The sequence below is a fragment of the Ranitomeya variabilis genome, chromosome 5 (assembly GCF_051348905.1).
Source record: "Ranitomeya variabilis isolate aRanVar5 chromosome 5, aRanVar5.hap1, whole genome shotgun sequence".
NCBI classification, from domain to species: domain Eukaryota; kingdom Metazoa; phylum Chordata; class Amphibia; order Anura; family Dendrobatidae; genus Ranitomeya; species Ranitomeya variabilis.
In genome coordinates, this window is record NC_135236.1 from 609655291 (window position 1) to 609673338 (window position 18048).

General features: G+C 39.9%; 1 protein-coding gene and 1 long non-coding RNA gene across 2 annotated transcripts in view; one reads left to right on the forward strand and one right to left on the reverse strand.

The window, feature by feature from the left end:
• FSTL4 (follistatin like 4) overlaps positions 1 to 1315 on the forward strand; it is a 1598383-nt gene extending 1597068 nt beyond the window's left edge. Inside the window, exon 16 of the mRNA XM_077266082.1 lies at positions 140 to 1315. Coding sequence (XP_077122197.1) covers positions 140 to 842 — 703 coding nt within the window. The 3' untranslated portion in view covers positions 843 to 1315. The remainder of the gene's footprint in view (positions 1 to 139) is intronic.
• Positions 1 to 18048, reverse strand: part of LOC143776580 (uncharacterized) — a 264308-nt gene that overhangs the window by 57192 nt on the left and 189068 nt on the right. The window lies entirely within an intron of this gene.

Genomic DNA, 18048 nt, shown 5'->3' on the forward strand with positions numbered 1-18048 from the left:
ATTATTACTCTGTAGAAATTAGAGCCATGATTCAACTCCATGCATAAGCCCTAAGGGGAGTGGTTTGTAAATCTGCTTGACACAGAAATGCACCAACTCCTTCACAAATTTCTATTAATACACATTTTTCTTTTTTCAGATTTGGCTTCATCTTTAATAAATCCACGCCTTTAATTCATAAAATTGACCTTGAAACTGTGACTCAAATAAAGACCATCAGCTTCAAAAACTCAAGCTGTATCCCGAAGAATATGGCTTATTCCCATCTCGGTGGCTACTATTTTGTACAGTGCAAAGCAAACAATTCTTTAATTGCGTTACCTCAGGTAATAATTGATAGTGTTACAGACACAGTCATTGGCCCAAATGGCGATATTACCGGGACACCGTACATTTCTTCAGACGGACGTTATTTGGTCAGCACGGATGAAGTCAATGGACGAGTCAAAGTCCAAACAATTACTTTCCAAGGTGAAATTAAAATGATTTATGACCTACAAACAAACTTACACATTTCTGATGTGACTTTTCAATCATCTTTCACAGAGAGCAATCAGTATTATATCTATGCTACATCGCATCTACAAACTGATGTTCTCTTTTTAGAACTGTCCTCAGGAAGGGTGGACATGCTGAAGAATCTCAAAGACCCAGTAGCACAAAAAGACTGGCCCTGGAATGAGAAAAACAGAGTAATAAAAGACAGTGGCCTATTTGGACAATATATTTTAACACCAGCTAAGGATTCTCTGTTTCTAATCAATGGGAGGCAAAGCGTTCTACATTGCGAAGTCTCAGGAATTAAAAGTGGAAACACAGTGGTCTGGGTAGGAGAAGTATGAAAGAACAAGACATCAAGCCTCCATGAAATGACTAACAATCGGACCTTTCCGCTGTCTATGGGAGCAGCAAACTTGTATATTTTTACACTGAAGAAAAATCCTGTATGAGCTTCATGGTGCAACACTGGTGTACAGCTTGCAAGTTTTATAGTAACTTCTAATAGGAGGATTTTTTTTAGTATTATTTTAAAGTATTTATTTTGCCTTTGGTTGTTTTAAAAAAATAAACTGTATCACATACACAACTATTTTGAATAATGGGTTCACACTTATTGTAGAATTACTCTGTAGAACAGATCAATGTATTAGCCGCATTTTTCTTTGACTTTTTTAGATTAGCCTTCAGCTAGAATTAAACTGAAACACATCAACTTATGCAAAGAACTCTCCTTTCGATATGAAAATTGTTGTATACAGTGACAACTATGTGGGTTTTCCTAGAAGGAAAAATGTGGTTGCATTAAAATTACTGTAAAAAAAAAAAAAAGTGGATGTGTTGCCCTCAACAACCAATCAGAGTTCACCTTACATTTTTAACCTACAAAACTAAAAATTAAAACTTAAATCTGATTGGTTGGCATGGACCATAACTCCATTTTTGATATGTGCTGTTTTTATACGAATGGATTGCCATTAGAAGGAACTGCAGTTATATTTGTCTACACATTACTTGTCATTGATTATCTATTTCTGTACTGTGTATCAATAGTTCACTATTAGTCAATGCTTAAAGTTATTTCCCTGTAGTCGAACAATTGTGGTAAGTTGATGAGGCATCTGTTGTCATGAAGCAACATTATAAAACATTGTAAATGAGAAAAGAAAAACCTCATGTAAATATTAGTACAGAAAAAAGTGGAGATGCTACCCTAGGCAACGTAAAGTTGTAAAAACTCAAAGGCAACTTGTAGCTGTTTTCCATGGGTAACTGCACCATTTTTTCTCTATACATGAAATCTTGTGTTGCTTTATCACAATCTGTACATGTAATGGTATTATTCTATAGAGTTATGGGTCAGGGTAGAAAGGGCTGTAACTATCACATTATCCAGGCACATGTAATGCATTGCATATATTTGTACTCACTCACATTACATTATTACCGCATAGGGTGAAGATAGGTAAGCCACAATATCATTGGGGATCGTAAAAAGTTTAATCATTTTTAAGGGCACAAAAACAAAATGATGCTTTAACAGGCAAAATGTTCCTCTCTGCCTCCTGTATGACTGCTGTTATCTGTGTCCCGATGCGGTGGAGACTGTCTCATAGTTACTCCAAGTAAGAAGAACAGCGCTCCAGCCGGGTGTAATAATCCAATAGAAAATCTTTATTTGGCCATGGTAAACAGCAACGTTTCGACCTTAAAACGGTCTTTTTCATGCTTGAAGATTTTCTATTGGATTATTACACCCGGCTGGAGCGCTGTTCTTCTTACTTGGAGTATATTCATCACCCAGGAGGGTCCCTGGATATGGAACGGGCGCCCAGATAAGTGAGTGCTGTCAGCCACTTATGTATTATATGTCTCATAGCTACTATCCAGTGTAAGAGGTGTAAAAATCTAAATTTATCCGAAAAATAGAGACAGTCAGGAGGCAGTGGAAGACATTTCCACTTACACAGCAGTCAGGAATAAATTAATGGTGCAATAAAAGATAAAAAAGTTGAAAATTATCCAGAATTTCCACTTAAAAGGACTGCTTTAATTTGTGTTCAAGGAGTTCTTTAAAATGGATCTGTCATTTGCCATACATATGAAACTTTTCCAGTATAAATGTCGCCGTTCTCCTGAATCTGGCACTGTTGACTTTGTGTTCTTGTGCCTCTCCATGCCTGAAAAAATGCCCACTCTTCCATGGGGGTGAATCTAGTCTTGATAGCTGAAGGGGTAGGGTCCTTATGGAAAATTGCGGCTATGGCCTACATGGATGTCAAGACTAGATTTACATGTTAGGAAAAGGAACAAATAAAACACAACTCCAGAATCAGGAGGGCAGCAGCATTTATAACAGGCCAGGTAAATAAAATGATCTATTTACAATATGTTAAGTGACAGGTCTTTCTTAAATTTAAAATTCACCTTTAGAGACACTAAGGCATGGTTCATCAGTCCACAGCACAAAAATAATATTGTAGGATGGCTCATTAAAAGGAATACAGTGGACTCATGAGATATATGCACCTCAGCTTCTCCCAACCTTGCCTGCCCCCATTATAAATAGCTGATAACAGCCATTGCCATACTAATGGATTGCATCATGGTCGCAATATCTATTTTTGGTCAGAGGGCCACATCATTAGATTATGCTACATACAAGGGTCACAATAAAATGTAAAGGGGTAATATAATTTAAGAGCTATCAATAGTATATGCCATAAATATCTGATCTGCAGGGATTCCATTTTTATAACTTTTACTTTTTGGGAAATGGGGGTAACCTGTTTTTTAAATGACACGTAGTTTATGAGAGGTATAGAAATAGCCAAGCATTTCACATCCACATAAACTGCATTGGAAAGAGCAAGAAAATCTGAACAGAGAGCAGTCTCAAAAATTAAAGGGCTAGAGGGCGGCTAGTTGTGCCTTGTAACAAGGAGACAGGCAAGGTAAAGGAAAACTTTTTCCTCATGAACCAGCTATATATATGAGACCAGTTTTCTTAAGTCCTCTAAAGTGATGGACAAACCCCCGGATATTTGGGTTCAGTGGGTTCAGCCAAACAGTAAAAAAAAATGTTTGGTTCGGGTGCCAGAACAGTACCCGAAACACATTCAGATGGATGGGGGCCTGAGCATCCACTGTTTGTCTCACTGTCATGTGCAGTGCATCAAAATCTGCCTCTGATTGGCAGTAAGATTATTAGAAATGTTTCTCTCCGGTCACATGTGTCGGCTGATTGGAGTACTACTCCCATCAGCCTATGTTTCCTGTCTCTGATAGCAGTGAGAACAGGGGCCGCTGATGAGAGTATACATCAGCCAGTGCCTGCACTATAAATAAATACAAAAATGGCTTGGTCCCCCTCTATTCTTGGTAACCAGCATGGCGGAACTGAGAGGTGCAAACCTCAGCTTTCAGCTTGTCATTGCTTTATCAATAATAGAGGGGTCCTCACACTTTGTTAAAATTATTTAAATAAAGAAATGTTAAAAAAACAGCATGGGGTCCCCCCTATTTTTAACAACCAGCCAAACTAAAGCAGACAGCTGGAGGCTGGTATTCTCAGGCTGGTAAGGGGCCATGGACATTGCCCCCCTTCCCCCTGCCTAAAAATAGCATCCCATGGACACCGAAAAAAAGTTGCATCATTTAGATGTGCCAGAATCTGGCGCTTTGCTCAGCTCTTCCCACTTGCCCTGTGGCGGTGTCAAGAGGGGGTTAATATTTGTGGAGTTGATGTCACCTTTGTATTTTCAGATTACATTAAGCCCATGGCTTAGTAGTGGAGAGGCGTGTATAAGATGCCTCTCCATTACTAACCTCATAGTCAAATTGTTAATAAACACACAGCCAGAATAAAATCCTTTACTTGAAATAAAAATACACACCATTTTACTTTTTATTAAAAAATAACAAAGTTATACTTACCTTACACCCATTCCATTGATGCTCTCATTCCCTGTAAAAAAAGAAAATAATAAAAAACAATAATACTCACCTAATGCCCATTACATTGAAGCCCTGGTCTCCTGTTAAAAAAAAACAAAAATAAAAAGCAAACAAATCCCTCACCTGTCCATCATACTGTCCCATGCTGTAATCCATGTCTGCAATAAGTGATTTTAACCTGGGCGGTGCCGAGATGCAAACATCTAGGCAGAAAACCATGGGAGAATGAGCTGCTGCCGGCGCAGCATCAGTGACTAGCGGTGATGTCATCGAGGTTACCACCAGTCACTGAGGCTACATTCCCAGCCAGACTCCTGAACTGCGGTGACCTCGGTGAGATCCCTGCTAGCCCAGTGAGAAAGTTCACAGCAGCTCACTGTGAGAGATTTCTTCCTGTGAACTGCGGTGAACTCCTCTCTGCACCATGAGGCTTTTTCTCACTGTGGTAGAGGGGATCTCACCAAAGTCACTGCAGTTCATCGCAGTCCAGAGACCCATCTGGGGATGCAGACTCAGTGACTGGTGCTGCTCAATGACACTGCAGCAGCTCATTCTCCCAGTGGTTCTCTGCCTGGACAGCTACATCTTGGCACTTGACATACTCCCATCAGCGGTGCTTGTTCTCGCTCTTATTAATGGTAGCAGACATAGGCTGCTGGGAATAGAACTCTCTCATCAGCCAACGCCTCTGTGACCAGAAGTAAGCTTTTTACTACTGGCCAAAGCTGCTGCCGTTCTGAACGGTGGTTAAAATTTTACTGCTGATTAGAGCAACTTATGTTTCTCACGCTGTCATGCATGTTTGGGTGCCAAACCTGAACAGTAACATGGACTTCCTGGAGAAGTAGGTAGGTGTTCGGTACGGACCCCGAACTTTAATGTTCGGGTTTGCCCATCTCTAGTTCTCTACAGTATGTCCATCACTATATACACTCTAATAGGTGAAAGAAGGTGGAAAAGCACCAGTCTACTCATGCATAAAGCAACTTCAAGGCTTTAGGTGGGGGGCTGATGGACAAATGTACCAGAAGCCGGAAGCCAGGGAATTGCCAGCAAATACGTCTGTTTTAACTAGATATTTCGATCATTTTTGCCAATTCTTCTGAAATGTCCAGATGGCTCTCAAGAAAGAACAGGACTTGCAAACTCTAGAAGAAGTTGGCAAATCTCCCTAGCAATGCCTCCTGAAATCTTTCAGAAAACACAGCTTCCAGAAGATTTCTACCTTTCAGGAACAATTGAAGAGGTGTAGAGGGAGTAAAATATGTGAAGGGATGTAACTTAAAAGCTGCATTGTAACCTCGATTAAATAATTGTGCCCTGCAACTTGCATCCCGGAACAAAAATTTCCCTAGAACAGTATGATTTGGAGATAGGGCTAGATCAGCCATAACTGAATTAAAGCTTAGCTTCAAATCTGATCAACTTATAAACTAGAGTCCACTGTAGTCCTGGAGAGAGCTGTCCTTGTACCTCCTCTTACTGCATCAACAATTTCTGATCACTACCTCTGAAATGGAGGACAATTGTCACTCAGGACATAAAAGATGAAAAGGAAGTTTGAGAGGGAAATGTATTACTAACTCATATACTAGGCCTTCTTCATAAACCACAATTTATGCCTTTTTTGATACTTTAACAAAATAGGATTTTATTCAAAAAAAGGAGAAGGTGTAGGCTTTTCTTTTATATAAGAAGTATAGAATAGGTCAGGAATCACATTAACAGAAATTCCCATGCAAAGTCTTATATACTAAAAGAAATCAGTACCTTTAGCCATGGTCATATAAGTACAAGGTTGCACCAAATTTCAACTCCCCCTACCACTCTGCCGAACTACCTGCTTTGCAGATTTTCCTATAGCAAAAAATTGAAGTTTTTGGTAGTCAGTAATCTGAGTATAGACTGTACATCCAGACTGTCAAAAGCAGGTTAGTCACGATTGCAAGGAAGATTATGGATTTAAAACCTTCATTGCTCTGTCTTAGGATAGTCTCCAAAATGGCTCCAAAGGTGGAGTATCACTTTAACTTCATTTGAATATTTAACAATATAATGTTTTCATGTGCTTGTTTGGGAAGATATGCATCTGTAAAATAATTCACATCTTGTAATGGCTTTGTTACATTATACTGTTGTGGTGTCTATTTTAATTTACATTGCGTGCTCCTAAATTACATTGCAAAAAATATATTTATTGCCTTTTTTAAGGTAATGCAGTGTTATGGTTTACATATAGATATTCACATAAAAATGTGAGTTACTTTGTAAATACATTGAAAAAACTATAGTCCTCAAGCCTATCATACATATCACATATCCTCTGAACATCTTAGCTGAGCTTCTATAAAGCAAAGGGATCGATATTTATGTCCACAACAATAGTGCCTGGTATTTAGGTTGCCATACATATTAGAGAAGCGTTGGTTAATCTGATGATTAGGGTGAGGCCAGTAGTGATGAGTGAGCATCCTCATTACTTGAGTTTTCCAAGCATGCTCAGGTGTTCTTCGAGTATCTTGGGAGCGCTGGGAGATTTAGTTTGTGTCGCCACAGCTGCATGATTTGCAGCTGCTAGACAGCCTGAATACATGTGGGGATTGCCCGTTTGTCAGGGAATCCCCACATGTATTCAGGCTGTTTAGCAGCTGCAAATCATGCAGCTGTGGCGACACAAACTAAATGTCTGAGCACGCCCAATATACTCAGAGATCACCCGAGCATTCTCGGAAATCTCAAGTAACGAGCACACTCGTTCATCACTAGAGGCCAGCCATTGACCTAATATGCATGAGGGCCTCTTAGTGACTGATAACCCTAATCCTCTATTTCCGGGGGAGAGAAGCCGCTGCCAGACTCCTTTTCTCATTGGAATACACATGTACTTTTGGCTGAGCATGCACGTGTATGGTAAGGTAGGATGAAATGGCTGTCTCCTAAGTGAGGATCTAGTCACCAGTGATTGCTTGTGCATGACCAGCTAAAGGGGTAGTCCAGTGTAATCAAAGTATCATCTATCTATCCTATGCATTATTATGGTCATACCCGTACTAACCTAATGGCTATCATATGTCAAGTTAATAAGTGATCATATCTTTGATTAAGAATACCCCTTTACAGACTGCAATCCTAAAACACCAAGGCACTCTATCAATATTTAGCCAGAATGGAATGATGAGAGATTTCAGCTCTACAGCCTGCTGAATTATGAATGCAGCTCTACAATGCGTGTTTGAATTCAAAATCATTAAAATATCCAAAATAAGTAAAACAATGTATTTTACAAACCAACTCAGCTTCTTATGAAGATTTATACTGTATGAAACTGTAAACTATTGTTCAAAGGTGAGCAACATATGTTTTGAGGATTTTTTTTACAGGAAGCCAGTAATATAAAGTGTACAGTATTTACCTGTGTTCTTACTTTGCATACCTGAAAATGCTAAATATTTCACACAGACAATAAAACTTTCTGCACAAAAGGCTAATATTTCACAAAGATGTTAGTCACTGACTACTATAGATTGAACTTAATGAGCGTTTATAGATGTAGATGTATGACTGAATGAATGATTTTGCGCTTTAAACCCTTAAAATACCTCCTTACATATGACAGTATGTATGTGTTATGATATATATCCCTTTATTGAGAGTAGAACAAAGAATTGACCTAAAACGTAGAGAAAATTGAGAAAATTCAAATAATACTGAACCCATCTCCTTTACAGTGTAGGTACAAGGTTTTGACAAGGAACTATATATATATATATATATATATATATATATATATATATATATAATTTATTATTATAGCGCCATTTATTCCATGGCGCTTTACATGTGAGGAGGGGTATACATAATAAAAACAAGTACAATAATCTTGAACAATACAAGTCACAACTGGTACAGGAGGAGAGAGGACCCTGCCCGCGAGGGCTCGCAATCTACAAATCTACATATATATATATATATATATATATATATATATATATATATACACTCACTGGCCACTTTATTAGGTACACCTGTCCAACTTCTTGTTAACACTTAATTTCTAATCAGCCAATCACATGGCGGCAACTCAGTGCATTTAGGCATGTAGACATGGTCAAGACAATCTCCTGCAGTTCAAACCGAGCATCAGTATGGGGAAGAAAGGTGATTTGAGTGCCTTTGAACGTGGCATGGTTGTTGGTGCCAGAAGGGCTGGTCTGAGTATTTCAGAAACTGCTGATCTACTGGGATTTTCACGCACAACCATCTCTAGGGTTTACAGAGAATGGTCCGAAAAAGAAAAAAAATCCAGTGAGCGGCAGTTCTGTGGGCGGAAATGCCTTGTTGATGCCAGAGGTCAGAGGAGAATGGGCAGACTGGTTCGAGCTGATAGAAAGGCAACAGTGACTCAAATCGCCACCCGTTACAACCAAGGTAGGCCTAAGAGCATCTCTGAATGCACAGTGTGTCAAACTTTGAGGCAGATGGGCTACAGCAGCAGAAGACCACACCGGGTACCACTCCTTTCAGCTAAGAACAGGAAACTGAGGCTACAATTTGTACAAGCTCATCGAAATTGGACAGTAGAAGATTGGAAAAACGTTGCTTGGTCTGATGAGTCTCGATTTCTGCTGCGACGTTCGGATGGTAGGGTCAGAATTTGGCGTAAACAACATGAAAGCATGGATCCATCCTGCCTTGTATGGAGCATCTTTGGGATGTGCAGCCGACAAATCTGCGGCAACTGTGTGATGCCATCATGTCAATATGGACCAAAATCTCTGAGGAATGCTTCCAGCACCTTGTTGAATCTATGCCACGAAGAATTGAGGCAGTTCTGAAGGCAAAAGGGGGTCCAACCCGTTACTAGCATGGTGTACCTAATAAAGTGGCCGGTGAGTGTATATATATATATATATATATATATATATATATATATATACAGCAGGTGAAAGAAGTATCTACCATGCTATCAATATTCCAAGCACATATATTTCTCAAGGTGCTATTGACATGAAATTCTCACCACATGTTGATAACAAACCATCCAATCCACAGTCAAACCATAAGTATCCTTGAATTAAGTTATGTGTAATAATGAGAAAGGACACAGGGAGAAAGCTTTAAACACACGAAGAAAGAGAGGAAGATAAAGTCATGACAACAATTGAAATCTATCAGTAATTAGAAAGCAATCCTGACTTAGTGAAAAATAACATCAGCTGGTTGACCTGATGGTGGGTGGGGGATGTGGACAATGTACTCGTGTTTCACGCCCCGGCACGCCACAGGAAAATGGGGGTTCTGGCTGTGTGCTCTTGTTACCAGGTCAATACACCTGTGCAGACTGCATGTTGCCGTTAGACAGAGAAGGCCAGTATCAGATTTTAGGGAACGAATTGAGGGAGACCAAAGTTCAACATTAAACTTGTTTTTACTGAACATTAACTTGGTAGGAACTATGTACATCAGGTAATAGGCATGTTACTTCACAAAGGATTTTCTTGATTTAAGCAGTCATGGTCATTCGTCACTTCTCAGTTACATTTAATAAAACTTCACTTCTCTTGCTCGTCACACTCTTGCATCTCAGGACAATCCAGAAAACAATTATGGGAGACTCAGTCTTCTGCTGAGAGGGCTGCACAAGTTGAGGTACAATTCTATGGCTGCTCCTAGCTACTATAACTTCCCAACTGACTAATGAGAACACCTGTGTTTGAGGTACGTAGGTACGATTTATCATTTGAACATTGAAATTCCACTGTTCTCTATAGGAGAGTTTAAGTCCCAATATGGTGACCATAGCTTCCTTTCAAAAAACATTATTGAGCTGCTGATACAACTCCTGCTGATACAACTCCTTCTAGTTCAATCACCTTTAACTGGGCCTTCTACTTCCCCTGGGTTCATTTCTTTAGGGTACCGTCTCACAGTGGCACTTTGGTCGCTACGACGGCACGATCCGTGACGCTCCAGCGTCGCTCCAATATTGCTCCAGCGTCGTAGACAGCGGTCACACTTCGCAATGCACGACGCTGGAGCGATAATTTCATGACGTATTTGCGATGTAGAAGCCATTGGTTACTGTGCGCACATCGTATACAACCTTTGTTACACGATGCGATCATGCCGCCACAGCGGGACACTTGACGACGAAAGAAAGTTTCAAACGATCTGCTACGACGTACGATTCTCAGCGGGGTCCCTGATCGCAGTAGCATGTCAGACACAGCGATATCGTATGGATATCACTGGAACGTCACGGATCGTGCCATTGTAGCGACCAAAGTGCCACTGTGAGACAGTACCCTTAGAGTTTAGGCGTCCTCCCTGGCCTAAGTTCCAATCTGTCCAATCTCTCAATTAAATCTCCCTTTCAGATATCTCTTCATCTTTCCTTAGAACATATTATCTGATGTCCTGTGATCTTCCCTCTTCACACACCACACTGTAACATGTCAGTATGCCAACTTGTCAGACCTTAGGTCGGTCTTTTCTGAACACTGGCCTCTAACAGGCTTCCTTTCAATGATTGTTTTAGCACCAGTAGCTTATCATTGCTGGGACTATCAGGCACACTGGCACTGGTCCGACATTCCTCTTCTGTGGTAAGTATCTCACTGTCTATAGACATTATCTATGGAAAGCCTGGTGTGGGCGGGGTTAGCTTTCTCAGCTCTGCTTTATACTAAATCTAAAAACTCTGATTGTGTCAACCAGCCGCAACCAGTAAGCTATGTGCCACATCGCTGGATTCAGTTTCTCTTTGTCTACATCATACTACTCTCAGATAACTCGCTCACAGATTCCCTTTAAAAACTGATTTCCTATCTCTAAGCCAAAAATGTTTGATCAGTTGCAATTCAATTTCCAGGACAATCAGTGATCAGCACAGTGAAGTTGCCATCATACCGGCATACCCCTATTTTCATGAATATGACTGAGTACCGTACTAAGCACAGCCGCTGTTAGCTTCTAGGGATGCCAGAGATGGGAAATTACCAAATCCAAATCTCGGAAAACCCTCACATTGATGTTGCTCTATATGGTCAAAGAGAACCTCAGATTTTCAAATTAACTAAATCCCAGGGTAAGATTTTCTGTGGTGATAGATTGATCGTAACTGGGAGTGAATTAAATTTCCAGCTGCAACATAAATTAAATGCAAATGAGCCTTCTAAGAGTGACATGGCCCCCTAGCTTTTGGGTTTTCTTTTTTACATGACACATCAATTAGGTACTAATTCCACAAAAATTCATTTTCATAAGCAAGTCATGCATAGTTAACCCCTTCCTGCAAATTGATTAAATTGTATGACAGATCACAGATAATTTAGCGCAGTTGAGTGTACAGTTACATCCAATGAAAGAGGCTGTCATACACAGGCAGGATCCTGCTGCACTTGCGGAGAACAGATGGAGGTCCAATCCCAGCACTTTATCCTCTTATATACCACTGTCAATAGGGACAGCCACATAGGAGGAGTATGTCAAAGGGTGATCTCTCCCTTTGTCAGCTCATCAGCACCCCCTTCAGTGAGATCATGGGAGTACCAATAGGATGCTATTGCAACCTGAGGCCTGACCAGGGCATCTGTGTATGCCATATGTCTTAGCCAATGGGATTCTGAGGGGGTGTGGTCAACACTGACAGGTTAGATAATGCAATGTGCTCAGTGTATTATGATTGCGATCACACGCTTGAGTTCCCTTGTGGTAACAGTAAATATTGGAAAAAGAACAAAAGATGTTTTTAGTTGTTATAAAAAAATATTAAAAAAGAGAACCATTAAATCATAGTTTTAATAATAAAAAAGTTTATTTTTTAAACATTTTCCTGCAAAAACATTACATATCTGGTATCGTCACAAACAGAATGATCCATATTATAAAATTATATCATTTTTTACCCCTTATCTTGAACACCGTTAAAAAAAATATGAAACATCCTATAACCGTAATTGCTGTTTTTGCTAACCTTAGTTAAAAATAAATAAAATGTCATCAAAAAGTTGTGTGTATTTTGTATGGGTACCAATAAAAACTACCTCTTGTTATGCAAAAAAACAAGCCCTCCTACAGTTATGTAATCAGAAAATTTTAAAAGTTAGGACTGTTGCAATACAACAATCAAAAAGTATGATTTTTTAATTGTGATTTTTCTTATGAAAAAAGTTGTAAAACATAAAGGTAAAAATTGGTATCAACATGCAGAATAATGCCAACATCTCAGTTGTACTGCACTGTGAACTCTTCAAAAACACAGCAGTTAAAAACAATTACATATATAAGATTTTTAGTCATGACTCCTAAAAAAAGGAATTCAAGTGATCAACAAGATACAGTATACAGTGTGACACTGTGACTGACAGTTGAAACCGGAAGTTGAAGTTTACATACAGTATATAAAAAGACACATATGCATATCTGACATGAAATCAGAATAAATCTTTCCCATTATAGGTCAATTAGGATTACCATAATTATTATTATTTGTCAAATGCCAGAATAATGATAGCGAGAGAATGTTTTTAGGCATTTTTATTGCTTAATGCAAAGTCAAAAGTTTAAATAAACTAAGATTACTACTGCCCATATGATAGTGTCATGTTTGGAAGCTTCTGATTTTTCTGTTTTTTGGCAACATCTGAATTAATTAGAGACTAGTGTTGAGCATTCCGATACCGCAAGTATCGAGTATCGGCCGATATTTGCGGTATCGGAATTCCGATACTGAGTTCCGATATTTTTGCGATATCGGGAATCGGGATCGGAATGCATATTCATGTGTAAAATAAAGAATAAAAATAAAAAATAGGGATATACTCACCCTCTGACGCACCCTGGTTGTAACCGCTGCAACCGGCAGCCTCCGTTCCTAAGAATGAGCGAGTGAAGGACATGCGATGACGTCGTGGTCTTGTGATTGGTCGAGTGAGCGGTCACATGAGCGGTCACGCGACCAATCACAAGCCGCCACGTCATCGAAGGTCCTTCACTCGCTCATTCTTAGGAACGGAGGCTGCCGGTTAACACCGCTAGGTCCAGGGTCCGCCGGAGGGGTGAGTATATCCATATTTTTTATTTTTATTCTTTATTTTTTACATGAATATGGATCCCAGGGCCTGAAGGAGAGTTTCCTCTCCTTCAGACCCTGGGAACCATCCAGTATAGCTTCCGATACTTGTGTCCCATTGACTTGTATTGGTATCGGGTATCGGTATCGGCGATATCCGATATTTTTAGGATATCGGCCGATACTATCCAATACCGATACTTTCAAGTATCGGAAGGTATCGCTCAACACTATTAGAGACACACCTGTGGATGTATTTTGATGCAATTCTAAAACACTCTGCCTTTTTGTGTAGCATCATGGGAAAGTCTCAAGAAATCAGTCAAGATTTCAGTAAGAGAATTGTGGATTTGCACAAGTCTGGCTCATCCTTGGGTACAATCTCAAGATACCTGAAGGTGCCTCATTCATCTGTACAAACAATTATTTTAAAGTACAAACTAAGTGGGAATGTCCAGCCATCATACCACTCTGGAAGGAGATGCGTTCTGTGTCCCAGAGATGAACATGATTTGGTCCGACATGTGCATATAAACCCAAGGACAAAAGCAAAAGACCTTTTGAAGATGATGGCAGAAGCTGGTAAGATTGTTGTCAGTATCCACAGTGAAACGAGTACTGTATCAACGTGGGCTGTAAGGCCACTCTGCCAGGAAGAAGCCAGTACTCCAAAAGAACCATAAAAAAGCCAGATTATTGTTTGCAAATGCACACAGGAACAAATACCTTACTTTCTTAAGACATGTCCTGTGGTCTGATGAAACTAAAATTGAACTTTTTGAGCATAACGACAATTGTTATGTTTGAAGGAAAAAGGGAGACGCTTGGAAGCCTAAGAACACCATCCCAACTGTGGAACATGGGGGTGGCAGCATCATGTTGTGGGGTTGTTTTGCTACAGGAGGGACTGGTGCACTTCACAAAATAGATGGCATCATGAGAAAATAAGTTTGTTGGCAATACTGAAGCAACATCGGAAGAGTCAAGACATCAGCCAGAAAGTTAAAGCTTGGGATGAAATTGGTCTTCCAAATAGACAATGACCCAGAGCATACTGCCAAAATGGTAACAAAGTGGCTTGAGGATAACAAAGTCAATGTTTTGGAGTGGCCATCACAAAGCCCTGATCTCAATCCTATTGAAAATTTATGGGCAAAGCTGAAAAGGCAGGTACGAGCAAAGCAACTTACAAACCTGGATCAGTTACATCAGTTTTGTCAGGAGGAATGGGCCCAAATTCCGACCAACTATTGTGAGGAGCTTGTGGAAGGATATCCCTAACGTTTATCCCAAATCATTCAGTTTAATGGCAATAGTACCAAATACTAATGAAATGTATGTAAGCTTTTGGTTTCAACTGTCACAGTCACAGTGTCAGCTGTATGTAAAAATTGAGACCAGTGAAAACTACAGCTTGTCCCACAAAAAAAGCCTTTATTAGGCTTCATCTATGGAAAAACAACTAAAGTTATGAATATCAGGCGAAGATGGACAAATCATTAAAAGCATTTTTTTAAAGATAATTTGTTATGCAAAAGTAGCAAAATAATGAAAAACACTCTAAATTTGGTTTTGTCATTTTAGCATTGACTCACAGTACAAATACAATGAGACAATTATACTGAACAGCGAATGGTGATTAAAAACAAATAAAAATAGAATTGCCTTTTTTTTTGCCTGTCCAAAAAATAAATAAAATGTGATCAAAAAGTCACACGCACCACAAAATTACACTAATGAAAACTACAGCATTTCGTGCAAAAAATAAGCCCTCATACAGTTCCACTAATGGAGGATTGTGAATCTTTATGGATCTCAGAATATGGAGATTCAAAAGCAAATGATTTTTTTTTAAAGAATGTATTAATAAAACAGATTAAAAAAGTATACATTTTGAATTGGGGGGGTTTACGTAAAATTTAAAATGCAAAAAAAACTAATGGAATTGTTGTTTTTTTTTTCATTTTCCATCCATTACAAGGTTAATAAAAGTGTGTTTCCTCAAATTATGCCACTTACAAACACAACTCAATATGATTAAAACAAGCATAGCATAGCACTCGGACCAATGTTAATATATGGGGCAGCTCCCATCATCCGTTGTTATTATTATACGTGCAAGAGAAATCACAGCGTGCTGTGATTTTCACCGTATATCGGCCAAGAATCACCAATGAAAGTCTATGGGTTTGAGAAATACTCGCACACCACATGGAGCATCAGTGTGACTTGCGAGAAATACGCACCGGTGTCCTATAGAAAAGCCGGCAATTCAGTGCGGTGTACAGTAAAATCACACTGACAGTTTTAAAAATAGAATAGATAAAATGAATGTCTACACATAGCATAGGTATATATATATTTCACACAGAGTTAGATAGCAGAAAAGCCGGTAATTCAATTGTCGGCTTTTGCTAAATCACTACCGAACCCCACAGGATATGAGACATGGTTTGGGAGCTGTAGCTGTTAAATTAAAGGGTTAATTTACAGAAAAACTGGCAAGGGCTCCCGCACAATTTTCTCCACCTGATAAGGAAAGCCAGTGACTGGGGGCAAATATTAATAGCCTACAGAGGGACCATGGTTACTGCCCCCCCGGCTGAAAATATCTGCCCCCAGCCACACCAGAAAAGGCGCATCTGCAAGATGCCCCTATTCTGGCACTTAGCCTCTCTTTTCCCACTGCCCTGTGGCATTGGCATATGGGGTAATAAGGGGTTAATGTCACCTTGCTATTGTAAAGTGACATTAAGCCTAGTTAATAATGGAGAGGTGTCAATAAGACACACATATTAAGAATAAAGTATTTTATTGAAAGAAAGAAACACACAGGTTTTTAATTTCATTATTGTACACTTAATCCCATGTGAAGCCCTGATTCTTCTGTAAAATAAACAAAATAAAAAAACAACAATATCCCATACCTGTCCGCCGTCCAGTCATGTCCCACACTGTAAATCCATCTCAAAGGGGGTTAAATACTTTACAACCGGGAGCACTGCTAATGCAGCCACTACCAGGTGTTAAAGACTGGGGAATGAATGAAATGCAGGAAAAAGAGCTTCAATGACTAGCAGTGCCGTCACCAAAGCTCGACCCCCTAGCGGCATGAACTCATATGAACTGTAGCGTGGGAAAATATTCAGAAACTTTCCCATGCTACAGTTCATATGAGTTCATGCCGCCAGGGGGCGGAGCTTCGGTGACGGCACCACTTGTCACCGAAGCTCCGTTCTCTGCATTTCATTCATTCCTCAGTCTTTTACAGCTGGGCGGCAGCAACATTAGGAGCCCTCCCAGTTATAAAGTATTTAACCCCCTTTGAGATGGATTTACAGCATGGGACGTGACTGTATGGCAGACAGGTATGGGATATTGTTATTTTTATAATTTGTTTTTTTTTGTACAGAAGAACGAGGGCTTCACTTTGAATTGAGCGTACAATAAAGATATTGAAAAACCTGTGTGTTTCTTTCTTTCAATAAAATACTTTATTCTTAATGTGTGTGTGTGTGTGTATTTCTAACCCTTTCCTACAAATGGATTAATAATGGATAGGTGTCTTATTGGCACCTCTCCATTATTTACCAGGCTTAATGTCACCTTAAAATAGCTTTACCCCATATGTCCATGATACAGGGCAGTGGGAAGAGAGAGGCTAAGTGCCAGAATTGGCAAATCTTACAGATGCACCTTTTCTAGGGTGGCTGGGGGCAGATGTTTTTAGCCAGGGGGGGCCAATAACTATGGTGCCTCTCTAGGCTATTAATATCTGCCCTCAGTCACTGGCTTTCCATCTCTGGAGGAGAAAATTGCTCCAGAGCCCATGCCATTTTTTTCTGTGAATTAACCCTTTAATTTAACAACTACAGCTCCCAAATTTTACACACAAACACTTCTAACTAGGGTTGAGCGAAAAGGATCGGACATTTTCAAAAATCACCGACTTTCGGCAAAGTCGGGTTTCGTGAAACCCAACCCGATCCCAGTGTGGGATCGGCCATGCCGTCGGCGATCTTAGCATATGACGCTTTCAGCGCAATTTCTCAGCCAATGAAGGTGGATGCAGAGTGTGGGTAGCGTGATGACATAGGTCTCGGTCCCCACCATCTTAGAGAAGGGCATGACAGTGATTGGCTTGCTTTCTGCGGCGTCACAGGGGCTATAAAGGGGCATGCACGCTGACCGCCATCTTACTTCTGCCGATCTGAGCATAGGGACAGGTTGATGCAGCTTCGTCAGAAGCAGGGATATTGTTAGGGAGGAAATATTAACCCCCAAACTGCTTGTGCTGTAGCGATTTCCACTGTCCAACACCACCTTTTCTTTGCAGGGACAGTGGAGGCTAGATTTCTGTGCATCAGCTCTGTAGCTTATAAGGCTCCTTGATAGCTGCATTGCTGTTTGTACGCCTCTGTGCAAACCAACTGCTTTTTTAAAAGCAAAAGTCCTGTTGCTCCTTTCTGCACAGTTCTATTGTTTATTTGTCCACACTTTTGTGTGCAGCAGTCCTTTTA